This window comes from Panonychus citri, unplaced genomic scaffold (assembly GCF_014898815.1).
Source record: "Panonychus citri isolate SS breed McGregor unplaced genomic scaffold, ASM1489881v1 Contig00052, whole genome shotgun sequence".
In the NCBI taxonomy this organism is placed as follows: Eukaryota; Metazoa; Arthropoda; class Arachnida; order Trombidiformes; family Tetranychidae; genus Panonychus; species Panonychus citri.
Window position 1 is genome coordinate 1 of NW_026515457.1, and position 27,679 is coordinate 27,679.

The 27,679-nt window shown below is 32.1% G+C and overlaps 5 protein-coding genes across 5 annotated transcripts; 2 read left to right on the top strand and 3 right to left on the bottom strand.

Annotated features, from left to right (window-relative positions):
* Positions 1-6: 6 nt before the first annotated feature.
* Positions 7-2,184, bottom strand: LOC128385838 (signal recognition particle receptor subunit alpha homolog; the record flags this gene model as incomplete). The annotated part of the gene is made up of 3 exons (XM_053344765.1): positions 1,949-2,184; positions 1,130-1,865; positions 7-1,027 (listed from the first exon to the last, which is right to left on the bottom strand). Coding segments are annotated over exons 2-3 (1,705 nt in total), but the record flags the coding sequence as incomplete, so codon positions are not given.
* A 26-nt stretch (positions 2,185-2,210) lies between these two features.
* Positions 2,211-5,190, top strand: LOC128385837 (coiled-coil domain-containing protein 93-like). Its single transcript, XM_053344764.1, is given in 11 exon segments — positions 2,211-2,871; positions 2,937-3,031; positions 3,157-3,367; positions 3,453-3,607; positions 3,686-3,797; positions 3,860-4,033; positions 4,099-4,537; positions 4,599-4,619; positions 4,622-4,718; positions 4,812-4,909; positions 4,912-5,190. Coding segments are annotated over 11 exon segments (1,701 nt in total). The 5' UTR covers positions 2,211-2,715; the 3' UTR covers positions 5,055-5,190.
* Positions 5,191-13,112: 7,922 nt separating this feature from the next.
* Positions 13,113-15,133, top strand: LOC128385841 (acetylcholinesterase-like). Its single transcript, XM_053344769.1, has 3 exons — positions 13,113-13,206; positions 13,314-14,784; positions 14,885-15,133. The coding sequence occupies exons 1-3, from the start codon at positions 13,113-13,115 to the stop codon at positions 15,051-15,053; spliced, it is 1,734 nt and encodes a 577-aa protein (XP_053200744.1). The 3' UTR covers positions 15,054-15,133.
* Positions 15,095-19,944, bottom strand: LOC128385834 (cationic amino acid transporter 2-like). The gene is made up of 9 exons (XM_053344762.1): positions 19,291-19,944; positions 18,934-19,182; positions 17,267-17,422; positions 17,009-17,197; positions 16,296-16,830; positions 16,029-16,216; positions 15,790-15,956; positions 15,595-15,703; positions 15,095-15,519 (listed from the first exon to the last, which is right to left on the bottom strand). Exons 1-9 carry the CDS (start codon positions 19,406-19,408, stop codon positions 15,350-15,352), a joined length of 1,881 nt encoding a protein of 626 aa, XP_053200737.1. The 5' UTR covers positions 19,409-19,944; the 3' UTR covers positions 15,095-15,349.
* Positions 19,945-20,333: 389 nt separating this feature from the next.
* On the bottom strand, positions 20,334-21,979 carry LOC128385835 (uncharacterized). Its single transcript, XM_053344763.1, has 2 exons — positions 20,948-21,979; positions 20,334-20,869 (listed from the first exon to the last, which is right to left on the bottom strand). Exons 1-2 carry the CDS (start codon positions 21,929-21,931, stop codon positions 20,729-20,731), a joined length of 1,125 nt encoding a protein of 374 aa, XP_053200738.1. The 5' UTR covers positions 21,932-21,979; the 3' UTR covers positions 20,334-20,728.
* Positions 21,980-27,679: the final 5,700 nt, after the last annotated feature.

Here is a 27,679-nt window from a genome sequence, read left to right on the forward strand (position 1 = left end):
TAACACCACGACACCCATTGTCCAGCAAAGCAGTGTTAAATTTACCCAATTGGTCAACGGCTTCATTACCAACCAAGGCTTCACCAACGAAAAGGGTTAGATCGGGTTCGTTGATTTTAATCAATTTGGCCAATTGTTTCATCAAAGGTTCATTGTCTTGCATTCGGCCCGCTGTATCAACAAGGCACACTGTATAACCAGCGGTTCGAGCATAATTGATTGCCTCCATTGCGATGGCGGCAGAATCTTTTCCATAACCTTTCTCATAAAGATCGACCTTCTTTTTACCATCTCTCTCATGGATTGTCTTCAAAGCGGTAACATGGGTACGAAGTTGTTCAATTGCACCAGCACGGAAAGTGTCACAAGCGACAATTAAAACTTTATTGTCATTAACCACAAGCCAGTTTGCAATTTTCGCCAAATTGGTTGATTTACCGACACCATTGACCCCACAGAAAACAATTACATAGGGTAGAATCGATTTGGCCTGAATATCTCGAAGAATGTTTAGATTACGATTTGGACTGAGGATTCGAAGCATAGATTCCTCAAGTGCATTGCGAACAAATGATTTCAAACCAATCCAAGTGTTGACATTTTGTCCCTCCAATTTGGTTGCGACGCTGTCACATAATTTACTTGCAATTTCCGAGGCAACATTTTTGGATATTAGGTGATCACGAAGTTGATTCAAGATCGGATCCAAATCGGCTCGTGTTAATGCCTTGTTGATGGACATGCTTTTGATGAGAGAACCAAAGAAAGACTTTTTATTGGTGGAAGTGGAAATTTCAATGTCTTCCTCTTCTTCCTCTTCATCGTCACTACACTCGAACTCGAGGTCTGGTTCAACATCGCATTCTTCAATAGTGGCACCCATATCACCTGAAGCGATATTCTTTGCAATGGAAGAAACATTCTCCATATCTCCATTCTCTTTTTTACTAAAGTCCAAATCTTCGGCGTTCTTACCACCAAGTTCCCATTGTCGAGCCTCCTTAGTTTTCTTCCCTTTAGCAATAGGCTGAAAGAAATGAAAGAGAACGAGAGAGAGAGAGAAAAAAAAGAGAAATTAAGTTATGAGAAAGGATAATATTAGAGAGAGAGCAAGTTAATAGATATTTACCTTGGCCTTTTCTTTCTTGGGTTTCTCAGGTCGAACACCTCGAGGAGAAAGTTTAGACAAAATTGGAATAGCTTCGGGTTTTGGGTCAACCTTGGGCACGACAACGGGTGTTGGCGGAGGTGCAACCGAAAATTTGCTCGAAGAGATGATCATCGATTTAACCGTCTTCTGAGATTTAGCGGACTGTTGAAAAGATCGCATCTCAGGTTGAGGTATATTTTGCTGTTGTTTACAGCATCGTGTATAAATAGTTTTATATTCATGATAAAAATCAACAAGATTTAACGATAACAACGATGGTGATGATTGGGATGAAGTTACAGATGAAGATGAATTTGATACAAGGCTTTCTAAAGTTGAGGCCTGTTGTTGTATCCCTTTAGATTTTAGTATCTTCCTCAAATCATAATCCGTAAATTTATCACGAAAAGCAAGTTGAATATCGTCAAGAAATTTATCCACATAAGATAATGATAACATCTTCTGATAGCCGACCACAAATACCAGGTCAAATTCATTGTCAAGATGATATTTTAAAGCCAAATTGTCACAAGTAAATTCATCCCGTCTCTCCTCAAGGATAACATGTTTAATCAATTTATTGACAACATGAGAGATTGCCTGATTTACTGTAGCAAAGAGGACAATTCCTCCTTTAGAAAAGATTACAAAAAAGTCCAACATCTTCCCAAAGATGATGATGATTACCAATCAATAACCAGAAGAATACAATTACCTAGATTACAATTAGAGAGAGAGAAAAACAGTTAAAATTAAATTTCCATCAACAAAAATTCAGGTCAGACTTTCAATACTTACACATAAATATTACAACAAGAGAGAGAGAAAAATCCAATCAATAGTAGATGACCACAGATCTAATCATACAAACCGTTTGGAGTGTAAATATCACAGTTGATCACAGAGTTAATTGTAAGAACAATTAAAAAATATAAATGAGAATAACAATTTGGAGAAAAACAAAATTAGGCAAAGAGGGAAAATTAATTAAATCTATTGACTCTCCAGTCATCAAAACCCAAACAGTTGCCACGTTATCGTTTCCTTGGTAACTGGTTAACATATGGAGGCGGTTTTGACAACAACAATCAGTTTTACTTTAGTTGATTGTTTACTATTTTAAGATGATCGTAATTACTTATCAATCATATTAATCAATGGTTCCAATTACAATCTAAATGTCATCTATTCCCTTGATCATCTGATTCTCTTTGTTGTCTATTGATCATTTTTCATTCTGTTTTCCATTTTCCATTTTTACCTGTGATAAACTGGTCATCTGATTTTCCATTGATTTCAGTGTTTCTTTTTTTTCTCTCGCTCTCTTTTTCTTAATTAAATCATTTGTTTAGTTTTCAATTTGATTTTGGAAATTTTGATTGTTCAATTATTGATTTGTGATTTGAAAGTGTTGCTGTTGAGGTTTTATTGAGAGAAATTGGAAAAGTCATCATCTCTCTATCATCGGTTTTCTTTTTGTTTACATTCAAAGTGAAATTGTGACTTGTATTTTTTTGTTAAGCTTTTCGCTTTTGTTTTGATCGTTTAATTGGCCTCCATTGAAAATGAGTGAAATCAATACAGATTCTGGTGGAAGGTTACTTAAATTTGATGTTAGAGAAGATGAAGAACAATATCAAAAATTTCAAGAGATTATTCAAATTCTCATTGCTGCCGGTTACTTTCGTGCTCGGATAAAAGGATTGACAGATTTTGATAAGGTAACATGATAATCGTTTTCTTAGATTTAAATAATAATATTTTTATCAATTTCTTTTCCTTACAGGTTATCGGTGGAATGACCTGGTGTATAATAATGTGTAGTGTCGATATTGATATTGATCTGATGTACAGTGAAAATCTCACGATTGGACAGAAAATGTAAACAAACTCTATTCATAGCAAAAGCAAAACGAGTATTAGGCTCATCTCTTTTTACTTTGTTGCTGATTTTTTCTCCTAATAAATTGTATCATTTAATTGATATTTTAATTTTTGTTTTCTAGATCATTAACTGAGAAAATTGTTACATCGTTAAAACGGATGAAATGCCCTTTCGCCCTGGAGCCTCATCAGATCCAAGGGATGGACAGTAAACACATTTTCCCAGTCGTTCAATGGTTGGTTAAAATGTCTATTCAATATCGCCAGGAAAATGAAGTTTATATGAAAAACTTTGCTGTCCGAATGTTCAACAAAGATCACAATTTACCCATTGTAAGAAGACACAATTTGCTGTACAATACTGTTTATATGTCTATTGGTTATCATCTAATTTTCTTAATCTCGATTAATTTTTAAGGATCAACAACGATTTTCTGAAAGCAACAAGTTAAAACAAGAGTTTATCCATTCTGATCCTGATACATCACCAGTGAGAAAATATCGTCATCCTAATAAGTCAAAAATCAACGATCTCAAGACCAATGTTAAAATAACCATATTAGAGTACAAAGGGTCAGTTGGTCATCATTGAGTCAACCTTTTGATCATTTTGACACTTTTATTATTTGATTGTCTATCTTGAACTAATAGATTAGCTGATACTGTCAATGAATCAACTAATACTGAGAAATCATCTTCCCCTGAATCAGTTGAACATGCGGAAACTATTTCACTGATTGACGATATGAAACAAGATATTAATGTAAGTTTATTCAGTTCTATGAGTTACTCAAGATATTAATTGTTTCTATTTTTTTTTTCTAGTTTAAACTAAGTTCTTCGATCGTTGGTTCGATAATGAGTGAAAAATATGAGGAATTGAAACAAATCGCTGAAGATTTCACAAGGAATCAATTGAAATTGGCTGAAAATTCACTTGAATACCGAGAGAAAGTATTACGAGAAACTCTTAATGATTATAACAATCGAATCTCTGAGGTAAATAATTGCGATTAATTGTCATTTCGTTTACAAATAATCATTTTTTTCTTCCACTTTTTCAGGCTAAAAGTGCGCAAGAGAATAACAATAATCGACTTGAAGCGTTAAGAATGGAAATCGACAGTATTAAAAATGACCTGAAACAGTTTAGCTTACAAATTCGGGCCATGGAAGAAAATGAACGTGAAGAAAGAAAAAATCTTTCCCTTGAATTGGATAAATTGAAAAGAGAAAAAGACAATTTCCATCAGAATTGTAAACAAGAAAAGAAACGACTTGAGAAAGAATATGAAACTTTATCTAATCAACTATCGGAAAGTGGAGATGAGGATGAAATTGAGAAACAATTAGAAGCTGAACGAAGTAAATTTCGTAAAATTGCTCTAAAATTAGCTGAAAAGATTAAAGAAGTGTCCTTATTACATCGTAAACTTGACGATATCCCTTCAAGAGCTGAGCTCAACCAATATCAAAAGCGTCTTGTTGAGCTATACAATCAAGGTGAGTTTCCATAATCTAAAGATTGATCACTTTGATTAACTTTTTCCAATCGCTAATTCAGTTGCTGCCAAACACAATGAAACGAAAAGTTTTACATTCTCTATAATCAACTGGAAGACACTCGAGTTCATCTTGACAAGGAGTTGGCGTTATTAGATTCAATTCTCACGAATTTCAATCTGTAAGTTATCAATTGCATCGAATACAATTTAAATTGTCCAATATTTGATTGTAATACAAGTCTAATTAACTATTTTCTTCATTCAATCCACAGAGCGAATACAAATCTAGCAGCAAGAGAGCAATTTTTGTCCCAATTCGAGCAAATTGTCGAGAATATCAACTTGGCCAAAGTTAAAGTGGAAAGAAAAGATTAATCGAGAAGAGGAAAAAAGATCAATTAAATGAAGTTTATGTTGATTTAATTGAAAAACAACGACAATATTATCGAGCTGTTAGTCAATTAAAAGAGGAGATGAAGAAAAATGAATCGCTAATCAATTCAAACAACAATTAACTCAATCATTTTGGTAGGAAAATTTTTATTCTAATACAATATTGATTGACCAAGCTCATTTATTAAAGGTAAATTGATTCTCTAATAAAAATAATTAATAAGCTCTCAATGTGATGAGAAAATTATCAATATCAAATCTATTTCAAGTTAATTTGTTTCCTATTGATTTTGATATAACTCTGATTGCTAAATAGTAATTTATTAAATTTCCAACTGTAGATTTAATTACATCAGTTACGTTAGTTAATCAATACAATAAGATCAATTTATTACTACAATTAAAACATACTCTGTAAGGCTAAGCCAAGAGTTAACGAGATGGTTGCAAGAGACGAGACAAAATTAGGAGTAATTAACAACAATTTACCGAAAGTTAATCCAGCATCATGACGAGATAATCTTATCAAGAATAGATTAATCTGTAATGAGATTAAGTTATTATGGATTAAAAGGTTTTCAGATTAATCAGGTTGTTATTACCTGATTAGTGAATTCCACTGATTCAATGTTGAATGTTAGTGAATAAACTTTATCGAAAAGCTCATTGGACAATTGATTTACTCGAACTAAATAATAGGTGATCACAATTAAGTAAATGGTTTCACCAATAGATCGGAATATAGTGAGAATTAGTGACAATATGGACTGTTCGATGAAAAGTGCTCGAACAATGAATAAACAAAGACCAATGAGAAGAAGATAGAAAACAATTAACGATGAGAGTAAAAATCTATCAATGATTTTTGTTGTTTCGATTATCTTAGTGTACATTAATCGGCAGGAATTAATTTTCTCTTCGGGTTTTATCATCTGCGAATCTGTTGATTGTGTTGTAAGTTCTATGTGATTTAGGTGGTAATTGTGGACGATGAATGCTGATTCTAAATGGACACAAATCTCTAAAATGAATTGGAACTGGCTGAGTAGTGTAATCTTCGAGGGCATTAGAACCATGACATTTATTAAATATCGAATGATGAAATTCTTAGCATTTCCTGATGAATCGACATAACGAACATAAACTTTACCTGTTTCGCATAATATCTCATAGGAAATCGCTGCTATACCGAAAAGCTTGAGTGTTTTCTTTTGTTCCAAAATAAATTCAGCGGCTATTTCTCTGTTTTTATCGATAATCTCATGATAATTTCGTAGAAATTTTAAAAACAAAGCTCCATCAACTAAATAATAGCAACAACTTAATCCAACCAAAATGTAATTTGATTTGATCCAAACAGATTCGTAAACAATATACTTATTGATACGATCATTTTTCGAACGAATCGTTCCATAGAAAACTTCGTAAAGTCCAAATGTACCTCCGGCCACAGATAAAATAGAGACCAGAATATGGACTATTTTATTCAATCTATTTCGTTTCAAAATGGACTGAGAAAATAGGCTTGATGGAGCCATTTCAGTTTCAGTATATTTTTGAATACGCGAACTTATCATGATTAATGTATTAATCAAACTCTAGCAAACAAAAGGGTCCACAAGCAATCAACGATTTGCCTTTTCAGATCACTTTTCAATCAAAAATACATGAAGATCCATTTAGCTTGAATACTATTTATCATTCTGAAACTAATTTACTACATCGATAAAATTCAATTGTGATTTCGCAAACCGACTGATTGATTTCCATCTATTCGAGAGTATCTGAGAATGCGTTACCCACAATTCAATTTCACCTTTGATTTTTTGCAGAAAAATAAGAATTTAATTCAGTTGATCACATGAGTGATACAATTTCAATACTCATTTATCATACTAATAGATTCACTATAATGATTAATGGTCTTGATGACTGTTGGTTGTTTCCAACTGATTTCTAAGAAAACTGTGAACGATTAAGCTTATCAATCGCCCGTAAGGTGTACTGAGCATTGGTGTATTTATCGACCACAATAATTATTATTAAACTTATCCAATTAAGAGTAAAAGAACTCGTTGATTCCAAATGATCTAGGATAAGTTTGCGATCGCTAGTCCAAGGGTAAGAGATATGGTTGCAAGAGACGAGACAAAACTTGGAGTAATTCGTATTAATCGGGCAAAGGTAAATCCAGCATCATGTCTAGAGATTCGAGCTAGATAAAAGTTTATCTAAAAGGAGATATAAATGATTAGCAGTGTGAATCTAAAGTATTGTATTGAAAGATTAAGGCTTAAGACAGTCAATTGTATTATTACCTCATTTATAAATCCGTGTGATTTGATATCAAAGGAAAGGGAATAAACTTTGTTGAATAAATCGTTAGAATGTTGATTAACTTTAATCAAATGGTAAGTGATCACTATGAGGTAAACTGTTTCTCCGACCGATCGGGCAAGAGTGAGAATCAGCATAACGAAAGTTTTGGTGACGAAAATGACTCGAATGATAAATAGACACAGGCCAACGAAAAAAAGGTAAAAAGTAACGATTGTCATGGATAGAAATTTATCAATGGACTCAGTTGACTCAATGATCTCCGAGTACATGATTCGACATGATCTGATCGCTTTCTCCGATCGTTTCTCATTCAACGCACTTTCAATGGGCAGTTTGATGGCACTCAGGCAACGGTTGTGGACAGTAAAGGTCGATTCAAGTTGGGCACAATTTTCAAGAATTAGTTGTACCTGAAAAACTATCGCAAACTTTGAGGGTACAAGTACAAAAGCATACAGGGTATACTTGCATATATCATTCAGTGAGCCAACCAGTATATCGGGAATATAACGGGACTCAGCTTTTGCAATTTCGCAGAAAGCCTCATAGAAACTAGCATATATAACGAAAAAAGTGATCTTTCTATACTTTTGTCTAATATATTGATCGGCTAGTACTTTATCCTTCTCGATAATCTGATAATATCTTTGCAGAAATGATTTAAACAAAGTTCGGGTAAACAAATAAGATCCACAAGATAATCCAGTTAATATGTAATTCATTTTGATCCAAAGAGCTTCGTACTTTTTAATCTCATTCCCGAAATAATTTGTCTCATAAAGTATAATATAAATTCCGAATAATCCATTAACGATGGACATAATTGCTGTTGAAATATGGATTATTTGAGTTCTCTTGTTTCTTTGTAAAATAGATTGGGAAAATATCCCCGATGGAACAGTTTCTCCGACTTGATCCGAATGTTCAAACCCGAAAACTGATGCTACGTTTGGGAAATACATTTAGTCCCAACAATTACCGATAACTGTTATTAATTTAAACGAAATATTTTGAAAATCAACAAGAAAAAACTTTCATCTATTGCATAGAATTAAAAATCACTGAAAGTATTCAATCAACTGCGCAAACATCAGAATAGGAATAGATCATCCCAATCACTCATCAACAATTAATAAATGACAAAAGTTATTGGTGAATTATTTATTGTTGTCAAGTGGAAATTGAGAAATCAATCGAATCAACTATTGATATTAATCTTTAGAAGATAAACTTTGCAAGGATAATCCAAGGGTTAAGGCGATTGTTGCAAGAGATGAAACGAAATTCGGAGTGATTAATACAAGATTACCAAAGGTAAATCCAACATCTTGTCTTGATAATCTCAATAAGAATGTATTAATCTGAATTAGAAAGAGAAAAAAAAATCAGTATTAACCTATGAAGATTTTAAATTGGTAACCTTGGAAATCTTGTATATTGACCTCGTTGGAAAATTCAAACGATTTTGAACTAAACGAAAGTGTATAAACTTTGTCGTACAAATCGTTGGATAATCGATTGATTTTAACCAAATGATAAGTAATTAAAACGAGATAAACTGTTTCCCCAATGAATCGTAGGATCGCCAGAGTTACTTGCGAAAGAGATTGATCTTGAATGGACAAAGCTCGAACAATAAATAGACTTACACCAACGAATAGTAGATAACAGCTGACCAGTGTGAGTGCGAAAAAACGGTCGATATGATTAATCATCTCGATAATTTTACTATACATTAAACGATATGATTTAATTCTAGTAAGATAATATGATTGAACTGTGAATATACTTTCTCCACTTTGAACAGGCTCTAAGTCTTTCACGCAATGATCATGAACGACAAACACTGCTTCCAAATGGAAACAAACTTCAAGAATAAGTTGGAACGAAAAGACAATTCCAGCCTTATAAAACACCAGAATAATTACACGAACAGTATTATATATTATATAATGTTCAGGGTTGATTAGAGCAAAGGGAATACTATGATCAGTGCCTTCAGACAATTCATGAATTATTTCATGAAAGATGGAAAATAATAAGAAATATTTCATCATTTTCTGCTTACTATCAATATAATCAATTGCAATTCGTTTGCTTTTATCAACAATCCGCTGATAACTTGTGAGAAATAATGTAAATAATTTTCGTTTGAACAAATAATATCCACTAGTCAATCCGACCAGGGTAAGATTCAGCTGAATCCAAATGGCTTCGTACTTGCCTATTTGGTTAGTGAAACTCAACGGCTCACTGAAGATGATACAAAGTCCGAAAATACCTTTGATTATGAGCATTAGAGATGAAAATACATGAACTGTTTGGATTAATTTACTTTTCTTCAAAATTGATTGAGCAAAAACTCCCGATAATCGGTAAGATGAGGATTGAATCATCTCTGTAGAAATCATATTCAGAAATTAACTGATTACAACTAATTATTTAATCTCTATGTTTCTAGAATGACCATAAACTACCAATATGTGGAGATTTTATTTATAAATAAGTTAAAATGATACATGTACCAACTATATAACCGTTATTCTGAAAATTTAACTCTGTAACTTGATTGAAAAAATCGATTCATAATTTAAATCTATCGAGTGTAGACTAGAAAAGTTTTTTTTTCTACCAAACTAGAAATTAGTTTTCCATATTATTTTTTATTGATCGACTTTAAATATTATATGAATAACTTATCTATTGGTATTCAGATCGAGTTATCCTGAGAACTGTTCAAAAGAGACTCGCCAATGCTAATCCGAGAGTCAACGAGATGGTTGCAAGAGATGAGACAAAATTTGGAGTAATGAAGACCATCCGAGCGAAAGTAAATCCAAAATCAAGCCTTGAGATTCTTAATAGAAATAAATTAACCTGTGGATAGATTAATCTAGTGATTAGAATATTGAATTGAAGATTTCATTAGGTTTATAAACAAAGAGAATTTCTTACCTCATTAACGAATCCAAATGATTTGTTATCGAATGAAAGTTCGTAAACTTTGTTGAAAAGTTTATTCGATAGTTGATTAACTTTAATTAGATGGTATGTTATCAATATTAGATAGTTTGTCTCTCCAAAGAATTTGAATATCGTGAAAACTAAACTGGGCCTTGGTTTGACGAAATAACCGCGAATTGCAAACAGATCAAGTCCAACGAAGAAAATATAAAAAGTAAGCAACGAAAGAAACAGAAACTTATCGATTATTTTACAAGTCTTGATGATCTTTGAGTAGATAAATCGACTTAATCGAATCTTTTGTTCTGGAATATCTTTTCTCAAATCTAGATAATCGAATGATAAAGTGTTGAGACAACGTTTATGGACAGCGAAAACCGCTTCCAAATGGAAACAAATCTCGAGAATGAAATGAAATTGACTCAGAATGCCGAATTTATAGAAAAAAAGTATAATAGTAATCAAAGAGTATTTTACAAGATAATTGTCTGGACTCACTAAAGCTTCGGGAATATATCGAAGGTCACATTTTACTATCTCATAAGACGTTTCATAACAGAAACAATACAATACGAACAATTTAATCTTTGTGAACTGTTTCGTGGTAAATTCAGAAGCAAAAGTTTTATCATGATCAATTATCTCGGTATAACTTTTTAAGAACTCAATGAATAACGAACGATCAACCAAATAATAAGCACTCGTTATTCCGTACATTATATAAATAAATGCACTCCAAATTGTTTCAATCTTGGCAATTATGTTATTCGAATAGTCTGATTCGTAGAAAATAATAAACAGTCCAAATAAACCTTTGACGATTAACACTAGAGTCACTAATATATGGATTATCTGACTTAATCGATTTTGTCTCAAAATTGATTGAGCATATAAACTTGAAGGGTGAATCCATTGGTAAATAAATATTTGCATACCACCAAGTGGGCTAATCATGATTATCACTTTAATCTGATAACTTCCTGGATTCTTACTGGACTGTAAGTTACCTCAATTGATTGAAATGACCTTTAAAATAGAATTGTACTTTATGTCTTATTATAATGTGTGTTTGACATTTCTAAACACTATTAATCAATTACTCTATTGTTATCGAACTAATAAAATAACTTTGTTTCTCATTTTCTAAAGTTTTTTGAATTGATGTATAAGAAAACAAGTCAATACGACAAATTGAATTGTAACCTTTGCAAAGTATTAATCATGAATTCGACCTATTCAATCAAAATAACAGAATCAATATTCATTTATCATAAGGTAGAAAAAAAGAATCGGAGTAAATCAATTTCCAATCAGTTCCATATTTAGTCACGATTCGAATCAATTCAAGGGGGATGTTCGAGATCTCTGAGAACTTTTTTCCCCATTCAAAGAGACTCGCCAATGCTAATCCGAGAGTCAACGAGATGGTTGCAAGAGATGAGACGAAATTTGGAGTGATAAATATCATCCGAGCGAAAGTAAATCCAACATCATTTCTTGAGATTCTTAACAAGAATAGATTGACCTGAAAAATGGAGAAACAAAATTTGGATCAAAATTTCTTGCAATTATTAAGGCGTTTAGCTATTAGATTGGAGAAATCAACCTCATTCGAATACCAGAATGACTTTAATTCAAATGATAGAAAGTATATCTCGTTGAATAGTTTGTTCGATAACTGAATCACTCGAATCAAATGGTACGTGATTACGCTAATATACGTTGTCTCACCAATGAATCGTAACGAATTTAGAATCACAAAAGTGAGAGTTTTTTCACGTTCAAAAAGATCTCGAACAATAAAAAGAGATAGACCAACATACATGAAATAGAAACTGACCAATGTAAGGGTGAAAAATTTATCGATATATCGAGTAGCCTCGACTATCTTTGTGTACATTAATCGGCACAATTTCAATTTCTCGAGTGAACTTTTTTCTTTTGAATCTTTTCCGCACCAGGACAATTTAACTAAACATCGTTTATGGACATGAAATGCTGACTCTAGATGAGAGCAAATTTCCAATAGGAATTGTGATTGAATAATCAGGCCAGTTTTATATCCTATCAGGACGATGATGAATAAGATGTAGTGAGTAATATAATTTTCTGAGCCAAGTAAAGCCTCGGGAACATATTGAGTATCAGATTTTGCGATTTCATTGATGATCTCGTACCCGATTGACCATAATATGAAATATTTGATCTTTCTACGTTTCTTCATGATGAATTCATAGACATTTGACTCGTGGCCATGGATTATTTCATTATAACTTTTAACAAACTTTAAAAACAAAACCCTACTGAATAAATAATAGAAGATCGCTAATCCTGTGAAGATGTAATTGAGCTTATGCCAAACAGTTTCCAATTTTCTTAAAGGATTATTTGAATAATCTTTTTCCCAGAAAACTATGTACAGTCCAAGTGTACCTTTGGTGATTAGCATTAAAGATGCGAACACATGAACAAACTGACTCAACTTGTTCCGTCGTAAAATAGACTGGGCAAATGGACTTGACGGATAAATCCATTGATAGATATTTTCACCAAGTTCATCCATGACAACTTGTTCATGTAATGATTGAATATAAAACTGTTTCCTATCGTAGTACATCAAACATGGTCAAGAAACTGTACTTCGTATTTGAACAATTTTCAAAAATTTCTGTCTAACCTCAAAAGCAATTAATCATTCAGTTCGAGTTCAGTTCAGTTCAGTTTAGTTTCACAATAAATCTAATTTGTTACAAAATCCATAGTAACAAAAAATTTACGACTCACATTTGATTTTGTATCAAAACAATCGCGAAAACAAATACGAAAACCAATTCATATTTTTATCTTTCTCAGAATAACAGAATCAATAAAACACAATGTTATCTAATCGACACAGAAAAATCAGAATAAAATCCTTGACTCAGTCAATGGAAAAGCTTATTATCAATGTTATCAATGGAAGTTGTAAACGTTAGTATCTTGGTATTGTTTTAACAATCAGTTTAATTGTCTTTAAAAGGGTCTTTTTATTAATGATACAACCACTCATGATCGTATTACAATCATATTGAATTAAGACAATAACGATGAAGTTGTTTGTATTTTTGTGTATTCTTTTATTCAAGTATATTTTTCATTATCGTTGGTGAGCATTGATGATCCCCAAGTATCGATATCAACTGGTCTGGTAAAAGGTAAAACTATTTCATTTCGTGGTATTGAAGTTAACCAATTCCTTGGAATACCTTTTGCTGAATCACCAACGGGCCCGTTAAGATTTAAAAAGCCAATAAGCAAAAAGCCTTGGAAAGGTGTTTTGAATGCCGATCAATGGGGACCAGTATGCTCACAACCCGCTTTAATAAACTCTAAGCAAAACAATACCGAAGACTGTCTTTATCTAAACGTCTTTGAAACTTCATCGACTCTTCGTGACCTGAAAAATGGTCTCAACAATTTACGACCAGTGATGGTTTGGATCCATGGAGGAGGTTGGGTTACAGGTTCTGCTAATATACCCGAATGGTATGACGGTACAGTGTTGGCCTCGATGAATGATGTAGTTGTAGTCTCGATAAATTACCGTTTAGGTGTATTTGGTTACTTGTATTTACCCGAATATGATGTGCCAGGAAATATGGGACTTTGGGATCAACAATTGGCACTAAAATGGGTACAAGAAAATATCAGATTCTTTGGCGGTGATCCTAGTAAAGTGACCATTTTTGGTGAATCTGCAGGATCATTTGCTGTCTCCGTTCTTCTCGTTTCCCCACAATCAAGAGGACTTTTCAATCGAGCGATCATGCAAAGTGGTACTATCCATGACTCTGCCTTGACACAGAGGCCAAATTCATCGATACATTTCCTTGAAGCCTTGAACTGTTCATCAACGATAAGCTCTTGTTTAGCCTCATATGAATATGGTGTTGATCCAAAGGTTGATGGTATCTATTTATTACCAGTTATCGGAGATGAATTTATTCCTGATACTCCTGTTAACATGATCAACAATCATGGTGTCGATCCTAATATCAGCATCTTATTGGGAACCGTTGGTTATGAGGGGGCTGGATTTATGGCCGCTAATATTGATCCAATATTATTTGATCCTTTTCATCCTGGAAATTTAACCTTGGATCAAGTTCGTAAATCACTCGATGAAGTTTTAATTTTACGTGATTATTACTCGGTTGATTATGTTATGGAAAAATATTTTTCCAATGTTAACACTAATGATTCAGATGAATTGAGGTTAATCCTCGCAAAGGCAGGAGGTGACATGTTAATCTCTTGTCCGACTTATGTGTTCGGTCGTGATCTTGTTAAAAATGGACAGTCCAATGTTTTCGCTTATTATCAAACACAAAAGCCTCGAAAGTCAATGTTTGGATTTGCTGATGGGAAAACTTGGGTACCGGTAACACACGCGGACGATATTCCGTTTGTTTTTGGCCATTCAATGCAAGAGAATTCGAACTGTGACCCTGAAGAACTGATTATCTCCAATATCATGATGAAAGCTTGGACTCATTTTGCAAGATATGGGTAATAATCATTTTGAATATTTTGTTTTCCATCTAAATTTTGGGTATTATTAATAGTTATAAAACTTTTGTCTTATAAATTTTCTCTTTGATTCCCACAGAAAACCAGGTTTAATCGGTGCTTATGAATGGCCGTCATGGTCAATGAATGATGGCGAAAACATCTTACATCCAACTATCGATTTCAACTCCAAAAAGATTGGTCACTATGATCAAACACCAGTCGATTTTTGCTTCGAAAATTGGCCTTTCCCGGTTGCTAAAAAATAACAAAATTCACTGCGAATTTAATATTCATTTCTTATATTTGATTTCACTTATCAAAAAATATGATTGACATTTTATTTGTATTGAGTGTTTTTCCTGTTTTCTTAATGAGAATATTTTGCGGTCTTTTGCAAATTACTACAATGAAATATTACAGATGAAAGTTAATTATGGTGATAAGATCGATGATTAGACATAGAGAGAGAGAGAGAGAGAGAGAGAGAGAGAGAGAGAGATACAATTTTGATATTATTTTGAGGATCACAATTTAGATAAGAAACTAATTCTATCTTTAATGTTTATAAATTATTCAGGCGATTGCTCTGAATATCGTCATTAGAAGTAGCCTGAATGATGGGCTGATTTCGATTATTCTGTCCATCAAGTTCATTGCTTTTAGCATCCCGGTCACTTTGGCTTAAATATCCACGACTATTTCTTATGCTAAACAAGAAATATGTGCTCAATCCTAGAGATTAAAATGAGAAATTTTTCAATTATATTGAGCCAAAAACTGCTTATTCAAAAAGAATGAGAAACTTACCGAATGCCATCCAAACAAGGAATCGATACCAAGTACGAGCACTTAAATTGTACATTAGATAGAAGTTGAACAAAGCAGATACAATGGGAAGTGCAGGCAAAAAAGGGACCTAAAATAAAATAAAAAGTAATCGAATATGGTTAATAACTTTCTCTATGAGAACAAGTAGCATTTTGAACTGGGACATTTACGAACCTTAAACGCAAGTTTAGTTTGTGATTGCGGTTGTCGGTTGAGTATAAACAGTAAACAAATGATCAGAGAAAAAGTAACTCCAACAACGATGATTGAAGATAGATCACCAGCCCGTAAGCCCTCAAAGAAGAAAGTTAAACAACCATCAAGAAATAGACAAAGAAGACCTGAAGAAATGAAGAAATGAAAAGTTTAATCGATGAACTAATCAATCAATCGTGATTCGGTAATCAACTTACTCAATGCAAATATTATCATAGTGCTGATCTCTGTTGTTTGTTTATTTGGAACTTTATAACCATCAAGATTGAACAAAATTGAAATAAAACTTGGCTTTGAGTCGATTAATTCATCCTCATCAGTACTATTTTGATACTCGTCAGTCAATTCTTCCTTTGTAACAGAGTAATTTGGATCTTCACGGTATCTAAAATACAGTGGATAAAGGGAACAATTAAACTGATAATAAAGATAAATACGAAAATCGTAAGAAAAAGTAAATTTACCGCAATATAAGTACAGATAAAGCGACCAATGTATAAGCCAAAAGTGTTCCAATTGACATCATGTCAGTTAATTCATCGGTTGTGAAAAGAGCCGCCATTGTACCTGCAAACGTCCCTGCGAACATCGTTGAGAAAATTGGTGACTTTTTAGCTCCTACCGTTGATTTAAAGATCGATGGTATCAGTCCATCCGAAGACATGGCAAAAAGGACTCGAGGAAGAGGGAAAAGTGAACCAAGAAGAGCAGTGGAAAGACTTGTTATCGCTCCAAAAGTAATGATATAAGTAGAACCAGACCAACCTCCACCTAATTGAAAGATATCGGTAAGTGGAGCATTCGAACCTTGAAGCCAATAAGGAGCCATTAAAGTAGATACACTTGCGACACCAAGATATGTCAATAGAATTAAAAACAAAGAAATCGATATGCTGAGTGGAATTGATCTTTGAGGATTTTTGGCCTCTTCTCCGGTCGATGCAATAGCGTCAAAACCAACAAACCCATAGAAACATGTAGCAGCTCCTTTCATCACACCTAAGTAAATTATGGGCGGAAAATTAATCATCACAATTAGTTAACCACAATCATCATGTGCTTTGTAATATTAGTATCAGTCAATTTATTAGATTTAGATTGTCACTTAACACTTTTTAAAAGTATTAATAATAATCAATCTCAACCTGATAGTTCTGACGCAAGTAAATGGAATCACCTTGAAACCCCCATGGGGCGAAACCTCCTTTACCAAAACCAGGAGGAACTTTATGCTTTGGGATGAACCAATTGTTGATATTGGCACGGAAAGCACCAGCAATGATTACAAAGAAAACGGCATAAAGATTGACAACGGTAAATATCGCAGTGAATCCAGTTGATTCTTTCACACCGAAAGAGAGGAGTACTAATTGAGAGAAAAGCGATTATTCAAAACTGTTGTCGATTCTTAGCTTATATTATATGTATAAATTACCTGCAAGAAACATCGTCAATCCGAATGCAAAACCATCAAAGTAACCAGAAGTTCCCGGAATTGGAAGAGGTAAAGTTTCATTGAAAAAATCGGCTATTCTATTGTCGATCAAAGCATCGACATAACCAGAATAACCTCTAGCAACCGATGCAGTTCCTAAAATTATGTAAGATAAAAGTTTGTCAAATTAGTTGATAATCTATTTCTGTTAATCTGTTGACAGTTGATAATTTTAATCGTTGATGGATTTGGGATGAAAGTCGATGATCGATATGAGTAAATTCTGTAACCAGAAAACTGGATCAAAGCTGCTGGTAATTGCTCTTTGTCTAATTATCCTTGATAATCTTTTATGGTTTAAAGATCAAAATCAACACTCACGCTAGAGGAACAAAAGTGTGAAAGCTCAAGTGACTTTTTCTATGGATAATCTTTTCAATTTAATCCACGTGAACATCAATGTTTTTATTTTTCTAATCAGAACAATTTTAGATTAATTTCATCGGCATTTGTGCTAAAGACGAAGATTAGACTTGATAACAAATCTACGACCAATAAGAAATCATTTAATGAGATAAACCTAAAGCTAACGAAATAAATATCGGTGTCCAAATATAAGAGATACACTTTATTACTAACTGATAAAATCGATACAACTATCGAACCGACATTATATTTACTATTAATATATCAATTATCCATCATTTGAATCATTAGTTTTGAGAAGAAAAAAAAAGTAAACATTAGATTTGAGAGACAAGGGATCACTTAAATTCGGGTTGACAATCTTTTCCCTATTGCCTGATGATTTAAAGGGAACGATGAAAGAAAACAGGACACGGAAATGACGGAAACAAGGGAAAAGGTTTCAGAACCCAGAGGAGATACTATTGAGTCTAATTTCCTTGGGTTGCAATAAAAAATCATCGTCATTGATTTTAATCTAAGTTAGAACGATGATCCTCCGAATTGAGGAAAAAAAAGTTTATCAACAATCATGAGACCAAAGGGAAATTAAAATTGATTTGATTAGTTGTTTTTAGTTTACATGATATGGAAAATTGATTGTGGTGATTAAATTAATCAAACTGATCACAACAGAGGTGGGGGAATATACGACATTTATGTAACCATAATTTAAGGATTCGGATTAGTTGTAAATCCTTTTCTCTTTCATTTTCCATCGATAAAATTTAACGATTACTTAATAATGGTTCTTCCAATGGTAATTATGAATAATATCAAATCGATTGATTTACCATCTTGTTTACAAATGAATAACATGTAAAATCATGTCAACCTGAGGTTTCACTTTTAATTAACCAGTAGCTAAGTAATCAAATCAATGGAGAATTGAAAACCTTGTGGTAGAACTAAATTTCCCTAATCACAATTGTCATCAATTGTAATAATAATTTCACCATCTATGGAAACCATTTTATCCGATAAAATATAATATTAAGTGACTCAGATACAGACAGATAATAACGTTCTCATTAACTGTACCTTAGATATTGGATTTTGAAACAGAGACACACACACATTAATATTAATAGTTATCAATCAAATTGAACTTTGTATGATTTTGATAAAACTACAATTAGATAATCAGGTAATTGAAAAGTAAAAAGAAAAGTGAAATTAAAAGATCAAAGTTTAATACATACCGATTGCATATTCTAAAATTAGATTCCATCCAATGACGAAAGCCATAAATTCACCGACTGTAGTATAACTATAAATGTAGGCTGAACCCGCTTTCGGGACTCTTGCTCCAAATTCAGCATAACAAAGACCCGCAAATACTGATGCAATCGCGGCGATAATGAATGATATGATTACCGCTGGTCCAGCTTGTTTGAAGGCAACATGACCTGCGAGTACGTAAACACCAAGTCCAAGAGTAGCACCAACACCTTTTAAGAGTAAAATGAAAGGTAAAAAAGAAAACCAATTGAAATAATTGCATATGATTAGTATTCACAATTTAGATTGTGATTGAATTATTGTCAACTTAATAGTACCTAAAGCTGTTAGGTCAAAAGTGTTAAGGCATCGAACGAGTCTCGATTTTGTTTCAGCGTTTTCTTCAATCGGTTTCCGTCTCACTAGTGCCTTGAAAAATTTCTTAACCAGAATCATTGATAATAAATCGAGCTGATTAACTGTTGATTTGTCGCTTTTTAAATTGTGATTATTATCAAAATGATCGTTAACACGACAAGTTAATTGTTGAAATTTCCAATTCGGTCGATGATAAAAACTATTGGTGTAAACACGGCTGATTTAATCAATCGTAATAAGTAATAATTAAAACTAATTAACAAACTTTAAAAGATTATCAATGATTATCCATAACAATTAGACCAAATTTAAACGATGATCGATGTCATAAAGTGTTTCTAACACTGAAACAATTTAGTTCACAATTAAAGTAAGGCAAGAGGCGAACTGATTATAATTGATATCACAATTGATTGGAAAGAAAGAAGAAGAAGAAGAAGTAAACAATTAATTATAAAGAGATTGAATGTTAATTAGAAACAATTAAGTAGAATCAATGAGAGATGATTTCAAAATCAATTTCAACAATTTACTTGATTCACTGTTACAATGAAAGTGATAATCCAACAGTTTAAATTGTGATCATTTGACTGAGGATGTTACTGATTGTTGGTAATTGATTGTTGTACCTCTAGGAAAAAAAAAATTAGGCACGATAATGTTAATTGTAATGATTTAAATCTTCATATCATATCAGCCTCGAAAAGATGATGTGATTTGATTATCTCAATTACAATATAATATCAATTGTAACTTTTGCAATCAAAATATTGAAAGAGAGCAACAAAAAACAAGCCGATACTTTGGTAAATAATCAACAATCAATTGATTATCAGTAAATCACTATCAATGTAACTATCAATTAAAATTGATATTAACCAATTAAATGTAAATAAAAGCAAATTAATGTTTATAAAACAAAAATATATACAAATTTGACATTTACAATCAAAAATGTTTCATTACAATTAACGAGGGTGTTTGCTTTTTACCTACTCGTTAATCAGTTGATTGTAACAATTAAATTGTTAACAAGCTTTCCTAAGTCAATGATTTATTAATAATATTAAAAAAAGAGACTAATTTTTGATTAAGGGCAAATACAAAACAACTTATCATTGTGACGATAAACAGTTACAATCAATCAATTATCTAATCAATCATTTTTTTTTCATTAACAATTTGCATAACACTAAATGACATTGATCAATGTTATAATGTATGTAACTAATTCAATCATCGTTTAATTATGGAAACGGGGAAAACACAATTAACTGATCAGTGCGATTTAAATCGGACCAATACAATGTAATTGATTGAAACAATAAAACGATCATGACGTTAGAATTGTTGAGAATAATTTTTTCGACAATTTGATAGTTTATTGTCCATCTTTCTTTAGAATAAACTTGCTAATGCTAATCCAATGGTCAGTGAAATAGTGGCCAGCGATGAAACGAAATTGGGAGTAATGAAAAGTAATCGACCGAATCTAAATCCAACATCATGTCTTGAGATTCGAAGCAAGAAAAGATTTACCTGTGGATATAAAAAAAGTGTACGAAAAACAATCAATGGTCAAGCGTAATTATTGGAAGGGTCACTTTAGTTGGTTACCTCATTTGTGAATTCAAAAGATTTCAAATCAAATGAAAGCGCGTAAACTTTTTTGAACAATTTGTTGGACAATTGATTAACTCGGATTAGGTGATAGGTGATTAATAGTAAATAAGTTGATTCACCGATGAATCTTGCAATGGTTAGAATTAGATTGATGAAAGATTGAGTGGTCACAAAAATTGCTCGAACTATGAAAAGCCAAAGGCCAACGAAAAACAGGTAAAAGGTTAACAAGGTGAGAGTGAAAAACTTATCTGCATAACGAGCAGTCTTAATTATCTTAATGTACATGAGTCGACATGATCTCATTTTCTCTTCAGAACTTTTCCCCCCGGTTTCATCTCCTTTCACCAAGTACCATGGTCTCAGATTATCAAGACATTGATTAAGAACCATGAATGCTGATTCAAGGTGGAAACAAATCTCAAGAATAAATTGAAATTGGCAAATGAGACCAATTTTCGAAGCGATTAATATTATCGCAAATAAAATATGTTTATAAATATAATTTTCTGGGCTAATTAGTGCATCAGGAATGTAGCGAGTGTCATTTTTTGCCACTTCACAGATGATCTCATAGAAAATGGCGTAAACGAATAGAAACTTGATTATCTTTTGCTGTCTAATCAGATAATCAGCAGCAATTTCCTTGTTCCGGTAAATTATCTCATGATAAGAAGATAATAGTTTATGAAATAATCGCCGACTGAACAGATAATATCCACACGTTAATCCAAATAAGATACTATTGAATTTGGACCAAACTGTTTCGTATTTATGAACTAAATTGTTGAAATTATTAGGTGACTCAAAATAGATGATATAAAGTCCGAATAAACCTTTGATTATGAACATAAGAGATACAAATACATGGAGAAATTGACTAAATTTATTTTTCCTCAAAATTGACAAGGAAAATAAACTTGATGGGACAATTGATTTGATTATCATCTCTTGAAAATCAACTGTTGATGTTAACATGTTGATTGAACTTTCAGCAATTAGAATCAACTGATTGTGATTCGTTTTAATTTTAGCCTTTAAATATCTTTAATTAATGAATTTTAACAAACTTTCAGTATCTATTGATTGCTGATCGATAATTCAATAAAATGATGCAACTACATATCAATGCTACAAATGAATTTGATTCAACTGATACATAACAATTAAAAATTTATCAATTTGATTAAAGTAATTGTTTTTTTTTTCGTAAAAAGACTAAATCAGCAAATCAATCGTTTATGAACTACATCAATGTTAGATAAATTTCATTTTGGTTCATCCATGAATTCATGTTGAAGTTTCATGAGAATCGAACACTTTTGTTCAGATGATTTTGATGAAACATTTTGATTATAATAATTGGTGGATAGAGTCAAGAGTTAATTATTTATTCATTCAGAAATTAGAATCAATATTGTGCAATAGTTCAATAGCTTAGAATATGCTATGTGATTAATAATACAAATAAGAGTATGATTGTTATAACCTGATAACAAAATGGAAGAAAAGAATTGAAGGAAAAGAGCGAATATTAGAATCGGCTGCTAATTTACCATCCATGGCCCCATCCGTGTCCCCAATGTTCGATATGTGGAATATAATGATGATGTTCGTTATCGTGGTGACCCCAATTGTCCTTGAGAATAATGTTGTCACCTTTCTTCTTGTCGGAAGTCACAATTGTGTGACTATGTTGATCCTTTAGAACAATGTTAGCACCTTTGTTCTTGTGGGTATTTAGAATTGTGTGACTGTGTTTATCCTTGATCACAATATTGGTTCCTTTTTGACCACAATCAATGGTGGAGAAGATGATGGACGAAACAATTAAGAAAACGAAAACTAATTTAGACATCATGTTTACTACTATTCTAGAAATAAGTTCACTTGTATTGAAAGAGTTCGAATGGTTATTGTTGTTGATTGTTCGAGATGTTATGAGTGAATGTACTTTTCGTTTCGAAAGTTTTTTATTTTATATTCCTCCGACCCTTTAGAAAGTTACCATACTATTTGACGTTTGTTTGTATCATTAGTTAAAGTTTAAAGATTAATTAAATTAGAAGACAATAACTAACGTTTATAACCATCGCCGAAAATTATATTATCTCTATTGCCTAATTATTATTGAAAGAAGTGGTTGATTTATCTTAAAACAATCAATGTTTGAATAGATAGGATTTCAGTGTTTATCGTTCGAAGTGAATTAAATTTAATCAATCTATCATTATTTCGATTAGAATCAATTAGGTCAACAATTTTAATTATCTCAGTTTATGTAGAACTTGGTGAAAATAGAACGTGTTTCGAGTCGATATTGTAAGCAAAAAAGCCTAAAATCAAATTCAGTTATTGATTGAACATAGAAATCGAAATGAAATATAAAAGGAAGAGATTTTAAAACAAAAAGCACATTCGCTCATCGCATCTTGAACAAGTAACAAGTCGAACAGTCAACGATTCAAGTGAACTTTTTCTCGAACAAAAGTAAACATGGTGTCTAAATTGTTTATTATTTTCTTAATTGTTTCATCAATCATCTTTTCCACCATTGATTGTGGTCAAAAAGGAACCAATATTGTTCTTAAGGACAAACACAGTCAGACAATTTTCAACATTGACAAAAAGGGTAACAAAAATATTATTCTCAAGGATCAACATGGTCACACAATTGTGACTTCCGACAAGAAGAAAGGTGACAATATTGTTATCCATGATAATTGGCACGGTAAGAATAATCATCATTATCATTATATTCCACACATCGAACATTGGGGACACGGGTGGGGACATGGATGGTATTGATTTGCGAATATCAAATTGATTATACTTCATCATGGTATCTAAATTGTTATCCGGTTATAACAGATAAAAATGAATCCACTAAATATTACTTACCTTATTCATCAATACAATGTACCTTAAAATTAATATTATTTCGTATGAATCTCATCGCTAAACCGATGGGATAATCCACTTGTAAACCTTTTCATGAACTATTCAAACAAAATAACAATAAATGATTAAATGTTTTACTAAAATACAGTATCAGTTTTATTATTAATGTTATAAAAAATACTGAATTTAATAATAATGGTAACAAAGATGATTTTACATTTCATTTTCTATTAGTAAATGAATATCGGGTGATCGAAAATAAGTGAGTATCTCACGAACCTTAAGTTTTAGACCCACGTTTCTATACATTTTAAGAAAATAAATACGACGCTGAGTCCAAAAATGTTCGGCTTTTTTTTTCTAGGACGCACGGTTCTCAAGATATCGAGTGGCCTGAAAAGCGAACGGTTGACTTTGGACTCAAAGTTTTCGGTCAAAAGTTATTCTTTTTAACCTATTATCTTATATACCTAAGGTCATCATTATCTGAAGTAGGGTTATTGAGATCCAACATGGCCAAAATTAACGAAAATTTCTCATAGAGAAAATCGCGATTTTGGCCTTTAAATAAGAACCGCAGTTGCATTTGAGCTTCGAAAATTTTGAAAACATTCATCATTTATAATTGATTGATGGCGCTTTCAATGGCATTTGAAACTTTATTCTAGGACCTATCATTCTTGAGATGCTCACTCATTTTCGGTCACCCGATATTACGGAAAAAACAATGAATTTGCATTCATGCATTGAATCATTCTGTGAATCGGAAGCTAATCAATAAATTGAGGATTTATCGGTTACAAATCTTGGCCACATGAATTAAAAAAGTTAAAGTTAAGCTAAGTGAACACCAAAAGAACTCTAACATTGAAAACATTTCACCAAAAAGAAGATTCTAGGAATCTTGTCACTTTTTTCGAACCCAAAATATTAAAGTTTAGATACTTGAGCTGTTACATTTTGTATAGGGGCGTTTGGAAATGGGCTGGTCTGAATAGGTTGCGGCCACTTAAGAAACTTACAATGTTAATTTTGATTTCAAGCGAATCAGCTAAATTACTGATCTGCTAATAAACTTGCAATAAAATTTCTTAGAATTAGGGTTCATGGATTTAACTCAAAATCGGTCATTTATGATTATATTAATACTAATACTTAGGTCTCGAATTGATACCAAAAGTATCGTTCTCTTTACTGGAAACAATGGACTCATATGTTTATGTGTAATGAAATGCGATAATCTCACGAGAAAATCATATTGATAATAATTGGATTAATTGTGACAAATTCACTTTAATTAGTTGAAAAAAATTTATTAATAATGAAACTCGTAATTGACAAGTCGTTGATAAATTGTAGCATTAAATTAAATCTAATAAAATAGTGATCAATCGAGATTGCGAGTATTATTAATAACTTATTGTGATTGTAGCAATAATGTGTGAATAGGAAGGGTTATTGTGGGTCTCTTATTGTAATCATAAGAGTAATAATTAGAAGAAAATATTAAATAGGTAAGATATCGAAAATCACCATCCATGGCCCCATCCGTGTCCCCAATGTTCGACATGTGGAATATGATGGTAATGGTGGTTATTATTTTCATGCTCATTATCATGAAGAACAATATTATCACCTTTCTTCTTGTCGGAAGTTAGAACGGTGTGGCTTTGTTGATCCTTGAGAACAATATTTTCACCTTTGTTCTTGTGGTCATTAAGAATTGTATGACTGTGTTTATCCTTGATCACAATATTGGTTCCTTTTCGGCCACAATCGATGGTGGAAAAGATGATTGATGAAACAATTAAGAAAAAGACAAACAATTTAGACATCATATTGATTATTGTTCGAGAAGTAAGTTCACTTGTATTGAAAGAGTTCGAATGGTTGTTGTTGTTAACTGTTTGAGATGTTATGAGTGAATGTACTTTTCGTTTCGAAATCTTCTTAATTTATATCTTTTGATACTTTCATGTGATCTTTGAGCTATGTCAATCTTTTCCAAATCAATATAACATTTCCGGTGAATAAGATAAGGTGGTAGTTCAATTCAATATTGAGTAATCAGAAGTTAATCAAATTAAAGTGGAACTCGTTGATCGCAATCAGAATAATGATTATTGCTATATTCCTACTTATCTTAACATATCTGCCATTCTTTCACAATTAATTCTTTCATAATTATTTCAACTAATGTGTGGAGTAATTTTGTTCGTTATATTATTCTTTCACTTTGACTTGTGAGATGCAGAAACTAAAATGACATATAAAAGGAAGCGATTTCGAAATGAAAAGTACATTCACCCATCGAATCTCAAACAAACAACTCTTGTGAACAAGTGAACTTGCTAATTCAACACAATATGATGTCTAAATTGTTTATCATTTTCTTAATTGTTTCATCAATCATCTTTTCCACCATCGATTGTGGCCAAAAAGGAACCAATATTGTTCTTAAGGATAAACACAGTCAGACAATTTTCAACATTGACAAAAAGGGTAACAAAAATATTATCCTCAAGGATCAACATGGTCACACAATTGTGACTTCCGACAAGAAGAAAGGTGACAATATTGTTATCCATGATAATTGGCATGGTAAGAATAATCATCATTACCATTATATTCCACACATCGAACATTGGGGACACGGATGGGGTCATGGATGGTAATTCACCGGCACCTCTTCCTATTCTATTCTACTATACATCAGCTGTATCTTCAGTAATGTAAAATCTAATGTCGAATGTGCCTCGAGTTTTATTCATTATTAATAATAATAAACATTTATGACTTGAAATGTATTCACCTCAACCTCTTGATGTTGATATTTGAAAATTGACTCTTGGGCTCCAATTACTAACCAATATTAGTTTAGTTTCATTTGTAAATACTCGTTTTTTTCATTTTTTATTTTATTCATTTGTAAATTCTCAATAAAATACAATTTAACGCAAAATGTCTGTTCGAAAAATAATTGCGAACTTTTAATGAAAAAGTTTTCATATTTTTTTACATGAAATGATAAGAAAATCGCGGTGAGTGGAGATTTCTTCTCGAATATTTCTTCAGATAATTTCTTGTTTCTTCCCAATTTCCTGGTTGATCATGTATTTGGTGTTTTTTGATTGAATAGTTTTGTTAATTTTGATGATTTGATTGCGGTTGAACGTGATGGACCAATGATTTTCTCCAGTTTTTTCTACCCTGAATTAATTCATTCATTTTCAATGATCTTCTCTTTGATTTCTGTGATCCTGATTCATGTGAATGTCATCCTTATTAAGATAAATCATCTGGATGTGACCTGTTCTTTATCATCCATCGCGAATTATCACTATTGATAAAACTGATATTCACCATGAAGTTTAAGTTTTAAGTCATTTATACAGCCAAAGACTTTGAGTTTGCAACTAGTTTAAAATCAGTTCACGCAGTTGAATATAATCAATGAGAGATAAAGTTAACCCAGAGGTATGATGATAGGTTTGTCCACTAATTTAAGTGACGTAGTCTTAATTAAATTAGATTAACTTAAAGCCTTTCCCATCATATTCCTTGTTTATTGTGATAGACTTTGATTTCTATCGCTTTTGTTTCATGACTTTTACGCTTCATCGATCTTCTGAATTTTATTCATCATCATCATTCAATGTAAAAACTCATGTAGAATAAATTTCAATGTAAAATGATAATTAGAATCGTCAACTGATTAGATGTCAAAAGTTATCTTTATTTGCTTATCATTGACTGCGTGAATGATTTAAAAAGTATATATCGTTAATCGATAGTTCGTTATTTATAATTTAAAGACAGCATACT

What these genes read in the sequence shown, in the direction of transcription:
- LOC128385835 (XM_053344763.1), bottom strand. Translation starts at nt 21,931, where the DNA reads ATGTTAACATCAACAGTTGATTTTCAAGAGATGATAATCAAATCAATT. An exon ending in CTTTTGAATTCACAAATGAG is followed by an intron (nt 20,870 to 20,947) that starts GTAACCAACTAA and finishes TTATATCCACAG; the next exon opens with GTAAATCTTTTCTTGCTTCG.
- LOC128385834 (XM_053344762.1), bottom strand. Translation starts at nt 19,408, where the DNA reads ATGATTCTGGTTAAGAAATTTTTCAAGGCACTAGTGAGACGGAAACCG. An exon ending in ATTGACGATGTTTCTTGCAG is followed by an intron (nt 17,198 to 17,266) that starts GTAATTTATACA and finishes TCTCTCAATTAG; the next exon opens with TACTCCTCTCTTTCGGTGTG. An exon ending in AAACTAAACTTGCGTTTAAG is followed by an intron (nt 15,704 to 15,789) that starts GTTCGTAAATGT and finishes ATTTTATTTTAG; the next exon opens with GTCCCTTTTTTGCCTGCACT.
- LOC128385841 (XM_053344769.1), top strand. Translation starts at nt 13,113, where the DNA reads ATGTTATCTAATCGACACAGAAAAATCAGAATAAAATCCTTGACTCAG. An exon ending in TATCAATGGAAGTTGTAAAC is followed by an intron (nt 13,207 to 13,313) that starts GTTAGTATCTTG and finishes TATTGAATTAAG; the next exon opens with ACAATAACGATGAAGTTGTT. An exon ending in ACTCATTTTGCAAGATATGG is followed by an intron (nt 14,785 to 14,884) that starts GTAATAATCATT and finishes TGATTCCCACAG; the next exon opens with AAAACCAGGTTTAATCGGTG.